Genomic DNA, 19483 nt, shown 5'->3' on the forward strand with positions numbered 1-19483 from the left:
GGCCTGTAGGTGAATAAGTTTTAAATATATATACTTATACTTAAGTCTCAATTACATTCTCTATAGGTACACAAAACACATACTAAGCATGCAGGAAAGTTGTTAAAATCTTTTTTCGTTAAGCACACATTTCGAAAACACGACCAGTCAGAAAAGATACAGAAATCTAAGTTAACACCACCGTTATATTTTCTTTCCCATGAATATAAGGTATCTTTTAAAACAAGTCTCTCACTTAAAAAATAACAATACACCTGAATGTACTACAACAGGGCGCAATTACCAGTTGGTATGTAATCCTCCAAAATCTATAACCGTAAAAACAATTTTGCCAATACAACTGGTATTGCAGTTCCCAATTCCAAATTAAAAGTAAATGTTTTTTGTCTATAGAGGGGTATTTATCGAATAAATTTTCAAGTGATGCCAGCTCATAAGAAGGGGAATGATTAAATAGATTAATACGTCATTTGAATGGTTCTGTATGTCTTATCTACAATATACATAGATGTACATTCGGTTGATTATTCTGCCTTACCAATCACCAAATGTTACACTGTAATCATTATTAGTTCATTTTAAATTCAGATACAATAACTGTAATCCCTTGTGAAGCTAGATTTGGTTGTTGAATTACTGGGTTTACCGTTTTTGGTTGACAGTTTTGTTTATTAAAGGCGAAAATATATTTTAATTCAACAAGTGTGGACACAGATCAGTGTGGATAGTACGTTTGGATGTTTGACAGTGTTTTGTGATGCACAGTGACAGCCAACCTGTACCAAACACTATAAATTAGCAGTGTCATTTATTTAATATTTAGTTTTAATGTTCAAGACTGTCATGGAGGAGACACTAATTGCATGGATTACCAAATGATTATGATAAAATATGTTCCACAACTTTGATTTTGGATAGTAGCAAAAACTCAAAATTAAGAGAGGAACACATTAGGTGACTTTCTGCATGGTGTGATTTTAATATGCGAGATGGTATCTGAGAACCTGTATGCATGTACTATTTGCATGGTTTTGTTTATGTTCCTTTGTGTTGGTTATTTCTTACTTGGGTTTGTCCACAAAAACTGTAAATTAGTTAAGGATGTTCCCAGTATTATTAGTAAAAGATTTCGTTTCAATGTCGAAAATGTTTCTTAGAAGATAACTAATGGTTTTAAGTAATGACAATACCTGACATGACGCTTGGGGCTAGATGAGCTAGAAAGTAAACTTCTGTGTTATTTTAGTTCTTTCTTCGAAAATGTCTTCTCGTAGACCTGGTCGAAGTGAAAAAAAAAAAATTGACCAGTATGAAAATGATATCAATTAAAAATTGTGAGCATGCTTCAAAGACTCATTACTCTTACAAAAGTCAACTGATAAAAATTCTTGTGGATATGAACATCTACATAATATTTTCTTATTATCTACAAAGTTTCCTGAAATTCTGTTGTATGGTTTCAGAGGAGTTGCGATGAAAAGAACAGGACTGATAAACAAACGGACTGCATGACGGGTTAAAACATTATACGTATTTACTTTGTTGTGTGAGGTATAATAACTTGGTAAATCAAATTAATTGGTTTATGATTGTTAATTTCTAGAAATAAATTACGACAAATAATATAGACTTGAAGAAATATGAACTATGATTTTTTAGTATTTGAAATGAAAAAGGTATTGCAAAAGTATTCTTGTTCCAAGATTTTTGTTATACGGATAAAACTATAAGGGATACCAGTACAGAAAGAAGGAGTTTTGTTGTGGTATAAAAGTGAACAGTGTTGTAATTAACATTAACACAGATTATGAAATTAACGAATCAATGATAAATGTTGAACAATGAAAGATAATTTTAGAAAATGATTAGGCCATCTAGGCCTTATGAATTTTGTCCTTATCTTTTACATACATAAACATAATGTATATGTGAACGGCCATTTACACTCAGGACTCGTTAGTAGGCAATACAGATGTTTAAAAAAAGTGTAACAAAACCACCTAGCATCATATTGCTAGTAGCACGAGTAGTATTGTTTGGTAAATTTGTGCTTTTTTTCTGCAATTGCAGCTGTGTAAAGGTGACTGCCAAAAAATAAGTCCATTTATAAGTAAAAAGGGAGAATTTTTGTTTACACATCCTTTTTTTTTGTTAAATTATTGATCCTTATAATTATGTGCAGTTTCATTTAAGGCCAATAAAAAAAGGTGTTTCCTGTTGCATGCTCCTAAAAAATAAATTAGGTCAGCGGCTAATTTCACAAACAGTGAAAATCTTACGAGAAAAAATACTTGTAAATCATGACCATTCCAGTATAACTTACGATTAACTTTTGTCGTAAGATTTTTTGTGAAAAAAAAACCTGGATTTTATATCCATCAACCTTTAGTCTTATCACGAAGTTCGGCAAATGTTACCAACTGCGAGGTTGTGTGAAAAGTTATTTAAATGGATATGCTGACTGAATTATTCTTTTCATTAACCACCCATGGCCATCAGATCAATGGATTACCTGTAACAAAAATAATGACACAGATTTTGTGACTATTGATTTCTCATATATTTAACACTCTCAGACGTGTCCATTTCGCCCAAACGTGTCCTTTATATCACAAATCGCCGAAACATGTCCAATTTCCCATCCCCAAATGGTCCAGTTATTTACTTCGCCAAAATGTGTCAGAATTTTTACTCTCCCGGAACGTGTCCTACAATTGTTATTCGCCAAAAACTTGCCCACTTTATAAAAACTTTTAGCTCTAATATGTCCTCAGTATTAATGCAATAACATTTACGGCATTCAATGATGGGGGACACAACTGAAGACGTCAGGTTTCGGTCATTTCTAAAAAAAAAATTAAAGCCGCTATCCAAGCAAAGGTGTTGTGATCAGTATAGTCCAAGATGTGGTAAACTATGCACAGTGAAAGATGAAATCACTGACTTAATTCTTCTCTCAAATAAATAGACACCAGATAAGAAAAGGAATATCACAATAAATAATTATCTTTACTTGAGAGCTTTTATTAATTTTTGATCAATATGATTATTATTGTTATAATTTGAAGGTATTTCACATTTAACAAATCTTATACATTTTACCTTGCAAGTTTTCTCAGTGCTTCAACTGTTGATTAAGTGGTCATTTATTAATATTTGTTTGATCAAAGTCGGTTGTTTGTATTTAGCATAATTGCAAATTTAATTTGCAACACATACATTAACTCTAGACTGTTGATTGCTTAATGTCCAGTGGCAAATATTCATGCATATTTAGAGCAAACATAAAGATTGCAATTAGTTAGTTTTGTACAGGTAAATTCATTGTTTACAAAGTAAATTCTTTGTACTAATATACTGCAGTGATGCCTTAATTTCTTTATTATGTATCAGGGTATTGCACGGACGGCTTCTTGCAAGAGTGGTTCCTGGGCTTTTAGAGAGTTACTGGTCAAATTTTACAACAAAACAAAAGGAAGGTTCCTGTAATAATATCGATTGGATTTATATTTAAACAACGTGTGATTTTAATAACGTTGGACATGATTGGGCAGTCATAAAAGGGAGACGTTTTGGCTTCATATAGAACGTTTGGGAGATTGGCTACGTTTGGGCGTTCATAAAAAGGACATGTTTTAGTGTTCATTGACGTCTGACATATGGACACGTTTGGGGGGATATACATGTTTCTGAGTGTTACATACATATAACTCCTGACTTGGGAGCACTCAATATGCACTTTAAAAATACATGTAGTTTATACATAATATGATGGGAAAAAGCAATTCAAAAATTATATGCAACCATATACATGTGTATATGTATTTTAACCAAAATACCTTCACTATGTTTTTTTCCAAGTATTTAACAGGTTTGTTAAGATCATATTTTCAATGTGTTGCTTCATGTCGACTTATAGCTATTTATGGATGATGATGTTGGATTGACAAATTTGCTTGGACCTATAAGGGTGCAATGGGCTATTCCAGAAATAGTTGACCCACACCCACCCCTATGGAAGATGCTGGAATTCCAGACATTTTTTGTTATTCTCAAACCCTATGGAAGATGCTGGATATCCAGATTTGGTAAGACAAATAGGTGTAAATCGAGTAATTTTTTCAAAATGTCACGTGATTTTTCAATGATGCCAGATTCAATATTATTCTAGAACATCGTCCGCCCAGGCGGAAACCCAGTTGAAATTAAACAAAAGAAATGGAACTCTTTATTAGAGAAGGTAAAACAGGCCAAGTTGGTAAATTTGAATTGTTTACATCTGCTGTTTCTATGGGCTTTAAAAGTTTAATGAATGTGCCTAATTTAGGATTTTATGCGTCTTATGTATGTGTTTTTACTTAAGTTATGGTATGGAGCTTCGAGACATTTGTAAACTTTAAATTATAGACAAATTTTCAAAAAACAGTCGATTGTGGTAGGTGCAAATACATGTGGATCTTTTTTGTGCATAAGCATAAATTCCACCGAAAAAAATTGCAAAGAAAGATAAAAGATTGATCTTTTTAAACCATTAATTGGCATCTCTGCCCCCGGCGATAGTTTTTTGGGAAAAAATCCCCAAAATGGGCAATAATTTCACCGAAAACACCTTTTTATGTTCAGGCGTGTTTGAGTTGACTATTCTGTCTTCAAAACGTATAAAAGAAAATATTTGATACATCATCTCGATTCAGATTCTATTATTTTTATATATTTAGGCTCTAGGTTGATATAATAACATTAAAAATTTACAGTACTGAAAAATGAAATATATGGGTCAAGTCAAAATACCTTTCTAATGAGTCATGACAACAGAGTAGGTGTGTTCGAATAACAAATTTTTACTAAAAGTACTTGACAACAGACTTTTCAATTGGATCTTAAAAATGCATAACTTCAAAAAAACTTCATTTTCTGTGTGTGCTTTCTAGGGTAATTAGTCTTCAACCTCTGAAAATTTTTAGTCTGCCCTTCCACGAAATATTTAATTAGAATTTTTTTAAATATTTTTGAACTTTCGAAAATTCCCACTGACAACCGATCAGACAATAGTTTCAAGTTGACCAAATGCATAAAAGTACATTAAATGATGCTCAATAGCTAGTAGATACATTTGTTTATTAAAATACAACTGGAATATAAGGATCGTAATGATGCTATGTGGATAAATTTATCGGTTTTCAAGATCTAAATTGACAGCGCGTCATCACTACAATGGCTTCCATTTTTACGATTATAAATATTAGGTGGCGTAATGGGGAGACAATTTTGACGAAGTAGAATCCTGACTGCGCCATCTTTATGTGTGCATACAAAATTCCACATCATAAGCCATTTATCTTGTAAAAACAAGTTGCTTTTAAAAAAAAAGAAGACAATACGTGAACCTTAGAACTTTTTTATTCTATTTATTAATTCAACTGAATAAAAAATTATATATCAGTGTTATCTTGGCCATGTGTGTGGAGAATAATATTTTCTTTTTATTGTAAATCATTACAGTTTTGGCATGTTGAGAGAAGTGTTAAATATAAAGCAAGGAGAGAAAAAAAAAGATTCCCAGACGTATAATTTCTTAAAGAATAATAATAATTCAAAACATGGAGGACAAATGTACCTTCTTCCAAAAATTCATAAAATTAATCAGAAATAAGTAATGAGGCATTGGCGGAACTGGTCAGCTAGCAGGACACATTAATGTTCGTTACCGACCAATCATAATTAAGTGTAACTCTCCCGCGAGAGATACTTACTTGATCTAATTATAAATATAATAAAGAAGATGTGGTATGATTGCCAATGAGACAACTCTCCACAAGAGACCAAATGACACAGACTTAAACAACTATAGGTCACCGTACGGCCTTCAACAATGAGCAAAGCCCATACCGCATAGTCAGCTATAAAAGGCCCCGAAATGACAAATGTAAAACAATTCAAACGAGAAAACTAACGGCCTAATTTATGTACAAAAAATGAACGAAAAACAAATATGTAACACATCAACAAACGACAACCACTGAATTACAGGTTCCTGATTTGGGACAGGCACATACATACAGATTGTGGCGGGGTTAACATGCCAGTTAGCGGGATCCCAACCTTCCCCCTAACCTGGGACAGTGGTGTAACAGTACAACATAAGAACGAACTATATAAATCAGTTGAAAAAGGCTTAACTCATCAGATGGATACAAACAGAAATACTACACAGAGTGGACGTGGCCGGGTACTTGTATATCCCAACAACAAATAGACACTAAGTACAGATGTGAGAGTACTCGCAGTTACTGACAGCTAGTTCAAAGCCACCAACTAATTAAAAAAATCATGCATCTAAGACTAAATTATCAATTAGTACACATCCAACATCCAATTATTGAAGAGGCATAACTTTTACATTTAAGATACAAAAAATTTCATTAATAAAATAGAGTCACACGAGGTAAAAAAAGTATGCATTCTTATTGCCTATGATGTACGTCAATGTACACAAGTATGATCATTGATAATTTAGAAAAAAAAATAAACTGATATCAACGCATTAGAATTTATTGACACACAGGAGAATATACTTTAAAGATTCACAACAAAATAGATTTAACTGCATTTATTAAATTAATTCTTAGAAACAATGAATTTGAGTTTAATGGACTGTTATACAAACACATTATAGGAGCTCCCATTGTCACCAACATGTACAGATCTGCATATGTCTGCCCTATTCATTAAAATCTTAGATAAGTTCCAATGGAGAGAAAACATCAAATTACACTGTCAATAGGGATGACGGTTTTATGGTCTTCACAGGCAAATTATAGCAAGTTGAAGATTTCTTTAACCTTGCAAACGAAATTGACCATCTACTTAAGTTCTGATATGAGGTGTCGACATCTAGTATGGCCTATTTAGAGGGTGGTAAAGGGTTATTTTCGTGCAACGTTTTCGGCCTTTTTATTTCACGTGTTTCCGTGTTTCGACGTTTTGTTTTTTTTTCGTTTTCTCGTGTTTGGTTCGATGTGCGTGCTTCGTATTTTCCCTTAATTATTTTCCGTGTTTCGTATCGGTACTCTTATTTTCTCGTGCTTTGATTAAAAGTAAACCGGGACTAATTCAAAGTCAGCCCAAATATTTTTTTAAATTATAAACTAATTAACTGGTCCCAAGACATTTATTAATAGCCTATTGTATTACTTTAACTGGCCACCCGCTGATTGATACTTCGACACAAACAACGGGTCAGTGGTAAATTGATATCGGCTGATTAGACCATCGCATTGGTCAATTGATTTTTCAGTGACTCTAGAGATATTCCGATACGCAGCGTCCTAGATAAACATGGCGGACTTTGAAAAGAAAATTAGACTCGTGAATGAAATAAAGTTAGTTTTGACAACCATTAACAAATTAAGGGGCACTGAATTTAGAATTTTGAAACCAGCTCAGATTCTGTGTATCAGAGAAGCGTTGATTCGGGACACATTAGCCGTTCTACCAACAGGATATGGAAAATCATTAATATTTGAGACACTGCCGTATTTCAGAAATTCATCTATTCTGGTAATTTCTCCGCTGAATTCTATCATAGAGGAACAGTTAGTACGCTATGGAGATAAAGCTGTACATTTGAACTCAGATATTGTACGTTGCTTAAAAACTGGTGTATTATCTGAGGACTTTCAAGCTGACATTGAAAAATTGAAAAGTTGCAATTTTTCATACATCTTGGGTCACCCAGAACAATTTATTGATAAAGCCGTGTTTGGACTTTTTAAGTCAGAGAAATGGCAGAGTAAAATCTCACATATAGTTGTGGATGAAGCACACTGTGTAGTTCAATGGGGTCATGGATTCAGGGAAAAATTCACTGAACTTGTAAAACTGAGGTCAATGTTTCCAAATGCAAGAATGTTGGCTTTGACTGCAACTGCTACAACCAAAATGCAAAATGAAATAAGAAAACAGCTTGGAATGAAGAGCGCATTGACTGTCCAATCATCAATGGACCGACCAAACATAAAATTGACATTGGTCAAAAGACCAGCTGGATGTGGTGGAAAAAACACTGTCCAGGAATCATATGATTTTATCTATCAACCATTAGTTGATGAACTACGGGCAGACAAGTCAAGTTTTGAAAGGACAATAGTTTATTCGAAAATAAATTGGTGTGGCTATGGTTATGAGGAAGTGGTCAGGCCATTGAAAAATGGAGACAAAGAGGACAATATTGAGAAATGTGTTGCCCAGTTTCACAGCCCATGTACATCAGAGGTAAATGTCTTATAACTTTCTTTGGTGTCATTAAAGAAACTATTCAAATTCAAAAGAAATTAAAGGTTTCTGTCCCATATCATCAAAATAAGAAATTATAAAACATTTAAATTGCTAAAAATATATTTCTTTTCCAGGCTCCATTTATGCATGTACATGTATGTTCAGCTGGGTCTGTCCAGTCATCCACTGTATCACACCATTAATTTTAAAACGAGATTTTAAATCAAATATGACAAATCAAAATTACTTTCAAAGCTGAACCGTAACAGTATAATTCTATATAGCTATATATATATATATATATATATAGTTCCATGTACATTGAGATTTAAAATGAACGACAGCTCTGTCAAGCCTGTCTATATGATGTACCACACCATCAACAATTTTGAAACTGAACCAGATCATTTACAACAAACATGTTACTGTACTGTTACTCATTTAGTCTGAGATTAAGAGTTGTCACTTCAGCAATCATACTATTTTTTTTTGTTTTTATATTGTAAATACAGGTATATTGCATCGGTCTGACAATGTACATGTACCCATAATTTTTTTGGTGTTATTATAGTATGATAAATTTTCAAATATTTCTATTTTTTCAATTTTCTAGATGAAGAGCAAAGTTTTGAGTGACATGGCAAGTCCTGGAAGTGACCTTAAACTGCTTTTTGCAACGGAAGCATTTAGTATGGGTACAGATTCACCAAATGTTAGAAGGGTTGTTCATGCTGGAGTTCCAAAAACACTAGAAAGTATGTTTCAAATACAATTGCAAATTAAGTAGTCTATAATAAGATATAAAATTTCACTGATCACTCGAGATGAATTTCATTGAAAATTGGATTTTGTCCTCTAACTATATGCTTTCAGATATCACACCGAACAAAAAAAAAGCCTCATTTTCGACCTGTACACTTGACAAGTTTACGATAAAAATGAAAACAAACAGACAAGTTACTTGCATATTATAGTTTTCTAATATATATACATGAATGTATTTCAAAACATCATAATTCAGTGGTACAAAAAAAGCAATAAATAATATGCATATATATATATATATATATACAAAGTCTATACATATGTACAATTAAATTCATCAATTTATACACACAAAAAAAAACAAGTTAAATACTGTAATACAGTATTGGAATGTCCATTTATCAAATTTTGTATAAATTTATCGTTTTATACAAAAATCTACCAGTAAAAACCCTTGTTAACGTTTCAAAATTTGGAATGTTCTTAATTTAGATTAACCTATATATATGTACATGTATGTTATACATGTGTTTTTACATGTATGCAAACATAAACAATGATAGATAACAATTAACATGTTAATTTATTTTCATTTCAGTATACATACAAGAAATAGGCAGAGCTGGAAGAGATGGTAAATCATCAACAGCTATTTTGTACTATAACAAATCTGATATTTCACAAGCTGTTCCTGGTATGACAGATGGAATGAGAGATTATTGCAATTCAAAAACTTGTCGACGTGCCTATTTATGTGAACATTTTGGTTGTGAATTCAGTGAAATGAATTTCAAGCATGAATGTTGTGATTTATGTGAAATGGAATGCACATGTAATCAGTGTTCTGAAAAAAAAAGTGAAATTCCAAGTGAAATGGAACAAACAGACAATATCATTGATGTGCCACAATCTGCTACTGATGTTAGTTTAAAAAGTTCAGTATTAGCAACTGTTATCGACTATTTTGAATCAGAAAACGAATGTCTTAACATGCCAAATGCAGCAATTTATACAGGTCTCACCAAAGAGCTTGCAAATTTGATATCTGAGAACTATCAAGCCTACCTTTCTGGTACCATTATACTAGAACAATATCCTAAAATTGGTCCAGAAATTGCAGAAAATTTCAATCATTGTTCAAAGTATTGTGCTAAACAATTCATATTATTAAAATCTTAATTAATCATCATTATTTATTATTGTATTTTTGCAGACCAGCAGTTGTATAGCTATGGTTTTAGGCTTAACCAATTTGATTTGTACTTTTTTAATTCATGCACTAATGCTGGGGAAAAAAAACCATTAAGGTGATCAAAAGTATTTTTTCTGCATTTAATAAAGAAATGTCAAGTCATAGTATAAAGAATGGAACTGGGGAATGTGTCAAAGAGACATCAACCTAACCAAAATATACAAAGTCAACCGAATGCTATCAATGTGACTTAAGTTTATTCTTATGAATCTTGTGTCATACAATGTAAAATGCATGTATTAAGACTTTGAAAGTGATGCCGCGATGTCTTGATCTTTATTCCATACAACTATAGGAGCCAAAAAGAATATTTGAATTGTAATTGAAAGTAAAGCATATATATATATAGCTGCAGTGCGGAAACATGCCCCCAAACACCACACTGAGGAATGACACAGCATAGGTTTCTGATACAGAATGAATGTGGTCTAAGAACTTAAAATTTTTTAATTTACCTATTCAAACCATATCATTATTATTTGCTTTTATATATAAATCAGAAATAACCAATTTAAAATGGAAAATTTTAAAGAAAAAAAAAAGGAAACCACCCCCCCCCCCCCCTCCCCCAAATTTTTTGAACCCCCTTATGATTCATCACCCCCAAACTCAATCCCAGCCTTCCCTTTGTGGTATGGTACCTTGCAGTACAATTTCAGAGAGATCCATACATTTGTACACTTGAACACAAGTTATTGTCTGGAAACTAGAAAAATGCTTGTTTTTTGGCCCCTTTTTGGCCCCAAATTCCTCAACGTTTAGGGCAATTACCCCCAAACTCAAACCCATCTTTTTCTTTGTGATATGGAACCTTGCAGTACAATTTCATAAAGATCCATACACTTACACATAAGTTATTGTCCTAAAACTAGAAAAGTGCTTGTTTTTTTGCCCCTTTATGGCCCCTAATTCCTAACATTTTGAGGCAATTACCCCCAAAATCAATCCCAGCCTTCCCTTTGTGGTATGGCACCTTGCAGTACAATTTCAGAGAGATCCATACACTTGAACACAAGTTATTGTCTGGAAACTAGAAAAATGCTTATTTTTGGCCCCTTATTCCTAAACGTTTTGGGCAATTACCCCAAACTCAATTCCAGCTTTCCCTTTGTGATATGGAACCTTGTAGTAAAATTTCATAAAGATCCATACACTTACACACAAGTTATTGACATGAGACTAGAAAAATGCTTGTTTTTTGCCCCTTTTTGGCCCCTAATTTCTAAAATTTGGAGGCAATTACCCCCAAAATCAATCCCAGCATTCCCTTTGTGATATGGAACCTTGTGGTACAATGTCAGAGAGATCCATACACTTACACACAAGTTATTGTCATGAAACTAGAAAAATGCTTGTTTTTTGCCTCTTTTTGACCCCTAATTCCTAAAATTTGGAGGCAATTACCCCCAAAATCAATCCCAGCATTCCCTTTGTGACATGGAACCTTGTGGTACAATGTCAGAGAGATCCATACACTAACACACAAGTTATGTCTGGAAGTTACAAAAATGCTTATTTTTGGCCCCTAATTCCTTAACTGTTGGTACCATAACCCCCAAAATCAATCCCCACCTTCCTTTTGTAGTATTGAACCTTATGGTAAAATTTCATAGAGATCCATTCACTTAAACTAAAGTTAGAGTGCGAAAACCAATGTGTCTTCGGACGACGACGCCAACGTCATACCAATATACGATTTTGCAGTCGTATAAAAATGTTAAAGTTAGCATGATGAGTAGAGAATTAATTTCCGAGTTCAGTAGCATGTTTGTATACATTGCTTTCTATCCAAGAATGAAAATGATGCACATCCAAGAGCTTGTCCATTCTACTAGATATTGTTTTAAATGAGTCATGAGATCTGCCTGCTGTAAAAGTGAAAGGATTTACATTTTGCAGGTCGAATATTATGTCCAATTCATCCTTGATGACATCAATGCTGGAATGTTTTTTACAACGGATGATTACTCCTGAAGTTTTGTCAAAATTTTCAGCTATATCCTTTATTGCTGGAAGAGCACTTGTTCTTGTCGTTATGTTTTTATCGGTCTTATTTGAAAACATGTGTTTAATGTTACGTTTTACGGACTTCACAATGTATTCCATTTGTAAATCAAATGGTATATGGCTGTCTATTTTCCCTTTAGTGTTCACGAAGAGTCCATAAAACTCTTCATGTGCCTCCTGCTCTGACAATATGCACAACTGATGAACCAATAATCTTAAAATTTCATAGGCATACTTGGACAAGTTGTTGTTTGCCTTGAAATGTATCATGCAAACTTTCAATAGTCGTAGACCACGATCCCTATCTGGCAGTTTGCAAAGATCCAGTATTGCCTTGAACTGTAACCCAAGTTCAAGACATAAATGTCCATAATTTTTCACTTTGTCTTCTTGTGGTGTTTGTGATTTCTGTGCCTTTTTAATTACATAGGACCGTCTCTTTCCATTACTTAGTTGAATTGGAATGACAACACCATCAACTGAAACGATAAAATTATTTGTAAAATACATTTGAAATTTATTAAAGGGGCATGTTCACCTATTTGACACAAATTCTCATATTAGATTTATAACAATCATATACACAATGTTAAACATTTATCCAAATTATAAAAAGTGTAAAATAATCAATTTACATTGATTTTTTTTTCTCTTCCTATTTTGAGTTTTTATTATCTTCACAAAATTGTAATTGAATGAGAATAAACATGATAAATTGATTTTAATAAATCATAATTCCTATTCAGAATATTGTTTTTATTCAACATTCAATTATTTTTTTTTAATTTCTCAAAATATTTGTTTCTGTATTAACCATGTTAACCTTTTGCCCATTTTGTTTACTGATCAATTAAATATTAAAATTATATCAGAATTTCACTATAAGAAGCTACAAAATGTATAATGCACCACTGATTTCAAGACTTCAAATAAAACCTTAAATGCTCAAATTAGGAAGTAAGGAAACAAACTCCATTTCTCGATTTCTGTAAACTTTTTATGTATATTAATGATTTAACATACCTTCAACATTATCCTCTTGGTTTTGTTTGTTCTCTTTATCCCACACATAGATTTCAACAATTTTTTGGAACATATCCATCACCCATTCCTTCTTTTGGTCCTCTGTACAAACATTGTCAGGTAATACATTTTTTCTTGGTGCAGAAAACACACTTTCCATATAAAAAAAAATGGGTAATGGCCTCAACAATATATGCATCTGTGAATGACACAATAAAGTCCTTATCTGCATCAAAATGCTCATTAACATTTGGGTTCAAACTCGTTCTTAGAACCCTATTTGCTTCACATTTTAGGGTGCCTTGTTCCTGCAGTCCTTCTTCACTATACAAACGTTTGAACATCAATTTTACATAGTTCATTTGCATGTGAAACAATTCGAAAGTTATTGGAGATAAATGTTCGAATCTATTGGATGGTGTGGCAGCTCCTGATCTTAATCTCTTTGCTCCAGAATACCGTTCACGCGTCAACTGGTCACCCCCACAATGAACGTGCGTATTGTTGTTAAAGTCCAATCCAGCTTTTTCATAAGTGTCACTTAGGAAATTTTCATAATAGTCCATAATCTGAACAACATCATCACATTTCTGTTCATTCAAATGGAGCACGGGTAAAGGAACAACCTTGTTTTTCTTCTTCAATTGCTCACTATATTGACCAACAATCTGTTTTATAATTAATTTTTCAAAAATCTTAAAGTAAGGAATATGTTTGAAGGCAACATGAAGCATATGTATGGCATATTCCTCCTTGATATGCTTCCATTCTTCCGACGAAGGAAGGAAAAGCTGATGGTCTACTTCATAGAAAAGTTTTTGAGGTTTAATTCTGCTTATATTGTCAAAAGATAGGGTCTGAACAATCACAGCGGATCCAAAAGCATGATGCATTTTACCATGGTTGTCTTGTCTCTCGTCGTGAACATTTGTCTTCCAATTAATGTTGTCTCCTACCAAGCGAATCCTTTTCTCATCTTTCAGAGCATCAATGACAGCGGAGTTGAAATTTCCAGAAAATTTGTCCAATATGGTCAAACCATGACCATAGCTCAAACAGACACCTATAGGTTGCAATCTGTCAAATACCTGTTGATGAGAAATTCACTTGTTAAAAATGATTTTGTACCAATGAAAACAACTTGACAACATTTTTTATATTCATTCTATTTGCACAGGTGAATAGGCTGTTTTAACCACAGGCGCTTGTGGAGTGGACCTCCCCCTTTTTTATTTTTTGTGTCTACTATTTTTTATTTGAAAATATTTTTTCATATAAACTTATTTTAACTTATTCAGAGTGTTCTTACTCTTAATATCAATGCAATTTAACCGTTTCTTTGTATGTCATGTACGTTGCACCTCTATTCTTATTTTCCATAACGGTTTAACCTACTTCTGTATTACAGTGTAGAAATCTTGTGTTCACCCATTCCACATTAAAACAAATGTCATTTAATTCCACTATGTACATTACATGTATGTAGTCATTCAAATGCTTTGTTTGTAAAGCTTCAGTTAAAAATAATTGACATACTCAAATTACCTTTGACATTTATTGTCCTATCAGAATAAAAATATAATTCATGGTTGCCAGCTTAAGTTTAATTTATTTAAAAAAAACAGCATAAAAATGCCTCCTATTATGTACAATATACCTAAAAATTATGGCTACATGACCTTGAATTATTGCTTAAATAATATTTTAATGCATTCAATTTACAGAAATACATACTTCTTCACTGCTGTTTCATTTCTTTGATTCATGCTTGAATGAATAAAACTTCAATTTTCATACATGCATTCAGTCCCTGAAAAATAGTCAGCATACTGGAGAATGTTACATGCAATGCTGTTAACAATGGTTAATGTGCAAATCAACGGAAAAAAATATTAAAAATGTGTAAGCACGATGGCTCAAACCAAATAATCTTGTGCTTGTGTTGTGTGTTATCTGCTTTCCACATATTTGTGCAAGCAAACAAATATTGGCAAACTTTAATGAACTCTCAAAAGTCAGATACAACCTGTACAACATTGTTCATGAAAGGAAAACAAATATACATGTATGTATAAAATTGAGAATGGAAATGGGGAATGTGTCAAAGAGACAACAACCCGACAATAGAGCAGACAACAGCTGAAGGCCACCAATGGGTCTTCAATGCAGCGAGAAACTCCCGCACCGGGAGGCGTCCTTCAGCTGGCCCCAAATGCTTTCAAGTTTGACCTTTTATTCTGCATTGCAATATTTAATTTCTTATCAGGAAACTTGATTATTTCTGAATTTACAGTTTTATATATGATATCATTTTTACACTAGTCATTTTTAATAGAGCCTTTCATAGCTTGACCTGTAATTGCGTTAGCTTTTATATTAAGTCTTCGAATTTAGCACAAGACTGCCAGCCTCTAGCCTGTGAAAATCTTTTCTGTCTTGTTGATTTTTTTGAATTTTGTAATACAATCTTGAGAAAAATGTGGAGATAAATGAATTTGGTCCTGGAAATGCCAAACCACAATTTATGACTGTATATTTACTACTTTAGGTCATTGAAGGAATGTTGTTGCATTGGCAATCATATACCACATCTTATTATGTTTTAATATTACCATTACATACATGTACATGTAATGTACATGTACATACTGAGATTGATAACTTTTAGAGACATTGTGTCAGTCATGACAGTCTTAAGCCAAGGACAGACATACAAAAACCAGGTGTGATCTCATGCTGTTTTTTAATTAACGTTACCTGAATCAAGCTACATGTGTAGGAGCATGATATTTGTTTTAAATATATATATGTCAAATATGAATAAATTACTTAACAGATAAACTGTTAGATAACATAACCATGATAACTATAAACCTTGTTTAAAATTATGTAGTATTAGAAATTTTGCTTCTTTTACAGGTACTCACGAATATTATTATCCAAACATTTTACCAAAGGGGAGGAAGAAAATATTATTTATATGAATTTTGCATTTTTTTTTTTTAAACTGAGCTTTTTCCATCTAATTTTCTTCATCATATATTTGTACGTAGGTACAATGTACATTTTTAAAATGATAATTCTAGTTTTCTGTCATGACAAGTACTTACTGTTGAGCATACATGTATACATATACATGTACATATACATGTATGAATGTAATCCTCTGATAAAAATTATTAATTTGGTGAGTTAAAACATTTCAAAAGGCAATGGGTTAAATTTTCAAGCAGGTTCACATACATTGTATCAGGTATAAAAAAAACTGAAAAAAAAATGTTTTTTTATCCGCTTTTTACCCAACCTAATGTCCAAATTACATGTACATACAATTTTGATCTGACAATAGAAAGAAATTGTATTTCAAAATTTCAGAACTCAATTTGTTTGAATATTATTGAATTTTGATTTCGTGTCAGATTGATATACATGTATGTGTGTTACTGAAATAGATTAGTCATCACACTGTTTCACACATTATATACATGTACATGTGTATGTCAGCTGCATGTTAATGTACATTGTATGTACATGTACAATGTACTTGAACATGTCATTTGCGCATATATATACATGAATTTGGTACATGTAAGTCACTGAGTTGTTAAACAAACATTTTTTTTAACCATTCAATTAAAATCAACAAGCTATATATAGCAAATAAATTACCTTTTGATCACACAGGTTGTCAAACAGGTTGATGCTTATAACTCTCTGCACCTTACTCAGTTCATGATTTCTGCCCTGTGCAAGAACGGAATACAAAAATCCAATTCTTTGAGTTAGAGATGCAACTCGTTCTACTTTAGTCTTTTGTTCCAAACTGTCAGGGACTAAAAATGCCAGCAAAACATCAACAAGAAGAGGGAATTCTGTCACTGCCTCATTTACAATACTGTCCCAAGTAAACTGTTTTAAGTCTTCAAAATCCTTTGTCATTAAATGTGCTTATTTTTCCATGCTTTCTGTTTTTCAAAATTTTGTGTTCTTTTGATAACTCCGAAAACAGTTCTTCTTTCACAAGAGTTTTAATTTCAGCAAATTGTAATATGGTGTTAACCAAAGTTTTCCGTGATCTTGTTGGCAAAACAGAAATAACAGTTGAGAATTCCTCAGAAGACAAAATGTCACAAATTTCTGGTTGTTCAATAATTTCTTGTGTAAATCGTTATTTTCTGTTGTTTTCAATGATGATTCAAAAGGTTTTTTTTTCTTTCTGGAACATGCTTTCTTTCTGTTGAATTTCTCTCTAGCACTGCTTGCATAGTTGTGCTCTTGAAGTGGCAACTCATGTTTTTTGCTTAATTTTAATTCTGAACCTCTGTTTTCTGGTTTTGGAGTTGACGTTATACTGTAATTTAAATAAAAAAAATACATATAAATAATAAGGTAAAATATCAATTTAAAATATTCAGATACATGTACACTGTACATTTACACACATGATTCAGACATGACAGATCATGCAGTTAGTACATGTATATAAACAAATATTTTCTATATTAGGTACAAATAACATAAATAATGAGATGTGGTATGAGTGACAATGACACAACTCTCCATCCAAGACGCAATGTATTAAAAGTTAGCAATTATAAGTACCGTCTTCAACAAGGAGCCTTAAAAAAAATTGCTCACACCGAACAGCAAGCTACATTGTATAAAGGGTAACAGGAATGACTGAATTACACCATTATTATCCGAATAACACTTGTACTGACGGAATAAGACTCGAAACTTTCATATATTAACACATATTGGTGACTTTTAAACATTGATTAAAAGGGCCCCAAAATGAACAGGAAATTCAAGGGTTTAAAGTTTGAGGGGCCGGACAGTCCCCTTTTCTTAAGAGGGATATATCATAGATGCAAAACTGTAATATTAAAGAATTGAACTTACCATTTACTTTGCACTGTACTTTTGTTGATGTCTGCTATGGTGCTAGGGGTTGTACTATAACTCTGGAAACTTGGTTTTGGAAGAAAGGTGTTAATAATGTAATGTATCCAGAATCTGAAGAATTAGAAAAACTCAGCCTCGGAGTTGTTGGTATCACATTCAGCACAGAACTGTCATTTTCTTTATCCTCTGTAATGATGCTGCATGTTCCACTATCTGGAGTATTTGGGAAAAGTTCAGTTTTAGCTCTTACTTCTATCGACTCATTCCGTCTTTTTGTTGCCTTAGATAAATGTTCTGACATGCAACGTTTACCACCTACTAAATCTAACTTTTCATTACATTTTGAACGAAATTCTGAAACTTGTTTGTCTATACTCAGTAGTTTTCTTTCACAGTTTCTACAAACGACACCTTCTAAAACATCTATTTCGCCGTATTTCAGAAGCAATGTTGACAAATTTTTCTTAAGACCAGCATCAGAATTTAGGTGTCTCCAAGTCGATCCATTTGGTAAATCAACAATCTTGCATACAGTACATATATTCTTTCCAATTTTACGAGGAGTCATATTTACTTGTTCGGCGCCATTTTCAATGTTTATAACTATCAACTCTCGTAATTTACGAGAGATAACGGTACAGCCTTAATCGTGGCTGTCTTATATTAGCGCTGACCTGTTGTTTGTGTAGATAAGATTGAAACAACAGCAGGGGTCCAGTTTATTGTATTACTATGATAAATCGGATGCAACTAACGGACGCTAAAAGGTGACCACATGCAGGGTCGCCATGTCCATTTATAATGACTGCATGATCTCCAAGAACGGCTGAGTAATAACGTTTGGTACTTTTTTCCTTAATATTTACGATTTTATTCCTTGGCTTCGTTTTTCCAGAGTGTTTTTTTTTTCGTGCAACGTTTTTGCGATTTGTTATTTCACGTGTTTCCGTGTTCAGACCCTCCCTTTTACCACCCTCTATTTAGATACCGAAGTGTACAAAAGTGAACGATTCCATAATAATGGAATTCTTGATGTTAAGTCACATATATTAAAAACACAGAAACGTATCAATATTTACCAATCACAAGTGCACAACCAAAACACACATAAATTTAAGAGCATTACAGTGTGTGAATAATATAAGAAATTTCTACTTCTACCACTAAGTGGTTGACTATCCTGTCACTGTTTGGTGTGCGCTTGCATACTTAACAAGTCCAAAATAATTTTAACAGAAAGGAAATAATTTGTGC

The 19483-nt window shown here is 32.8% G+C and overlaps 2 protein-coding genes and 1 long non-coding RNA gene across 3 annotated transcripts; 1 reads left to right on the plus strand and 2 right to left on the minus strand.

Moving 5' to 3' along the window:
- The first annotated feature begins 7698 nt into the window (after nt 1-7698).
- Nucleotides 7699-10221, plus strand: LOC127733527 (putative ATP-dependent DNA helicase Q1). Its single transcript, XM_052242879.1, has 3 exons — nt 7699-8274; nt 8891-9032; nt 9641-10221. Exons 1-3 carry the CDS (start codon nt 7891-7893, stop codon nt 10219-10221), a joined length of 1107 nt encoding a protein of 368 aa, XP_052098839.1. The 5' UTR covers nt 7699-7890.
- A 1642-nt stretch (nt 10222-11863) lies between these two features.
- Nucleotides 11864-13489, minus strand: LOC127734876 (uncharacterized). Its single transcript, XM_052244926.1, has 2 exons — nt 13325-13489; nt 11864-12780 (listed from the first exon to the last, which is right to left on the minus strand). Exons 1-2 carry the CDS (start codon nt 13482-13484, stop codon nt 12038-12040), a joined length of 903 nt encoding a protein of 300 aa, XP_052100886.1. The 5' UTR covers nt 13485-13489; the 3' UTR covers nt 11864-12037.
- A 517-nt stretch (nt 13490-14006) lies between these two features.
- Nucleotides 14007-17260, minus strand: LOC127734887 (uncharacterized). The gene is made up of 3 exons (XR_007997808.1): nt 16994-17260; nt 15059-15134; nt 14007-14412 (listed from the first exon to the last, which is right to left on the minus strand). It is a non-coding gene; the product is annotated as an uncharacterized LOC127734887 (long non-coding RNA).
- Nucleotides 17261-19483: the final 2223 nt, after the last annotated feature.

The sequence above is a fragment of the Mytilus californianus genome, unplaced genomic scaffold, assembly GCF_021869535.1.
Source record: "Mytilus californianus isolate M0D057914Y unplaced genomic scaffold, xbMytCali1.0.p SCAF_3, whole genome shotgun sequence".
NCBI lineage: Eukaryota > Metazoa > Mollusca > Bivalvia > Mytilida > Mytilidae > Mytilus > Mytilus californianus.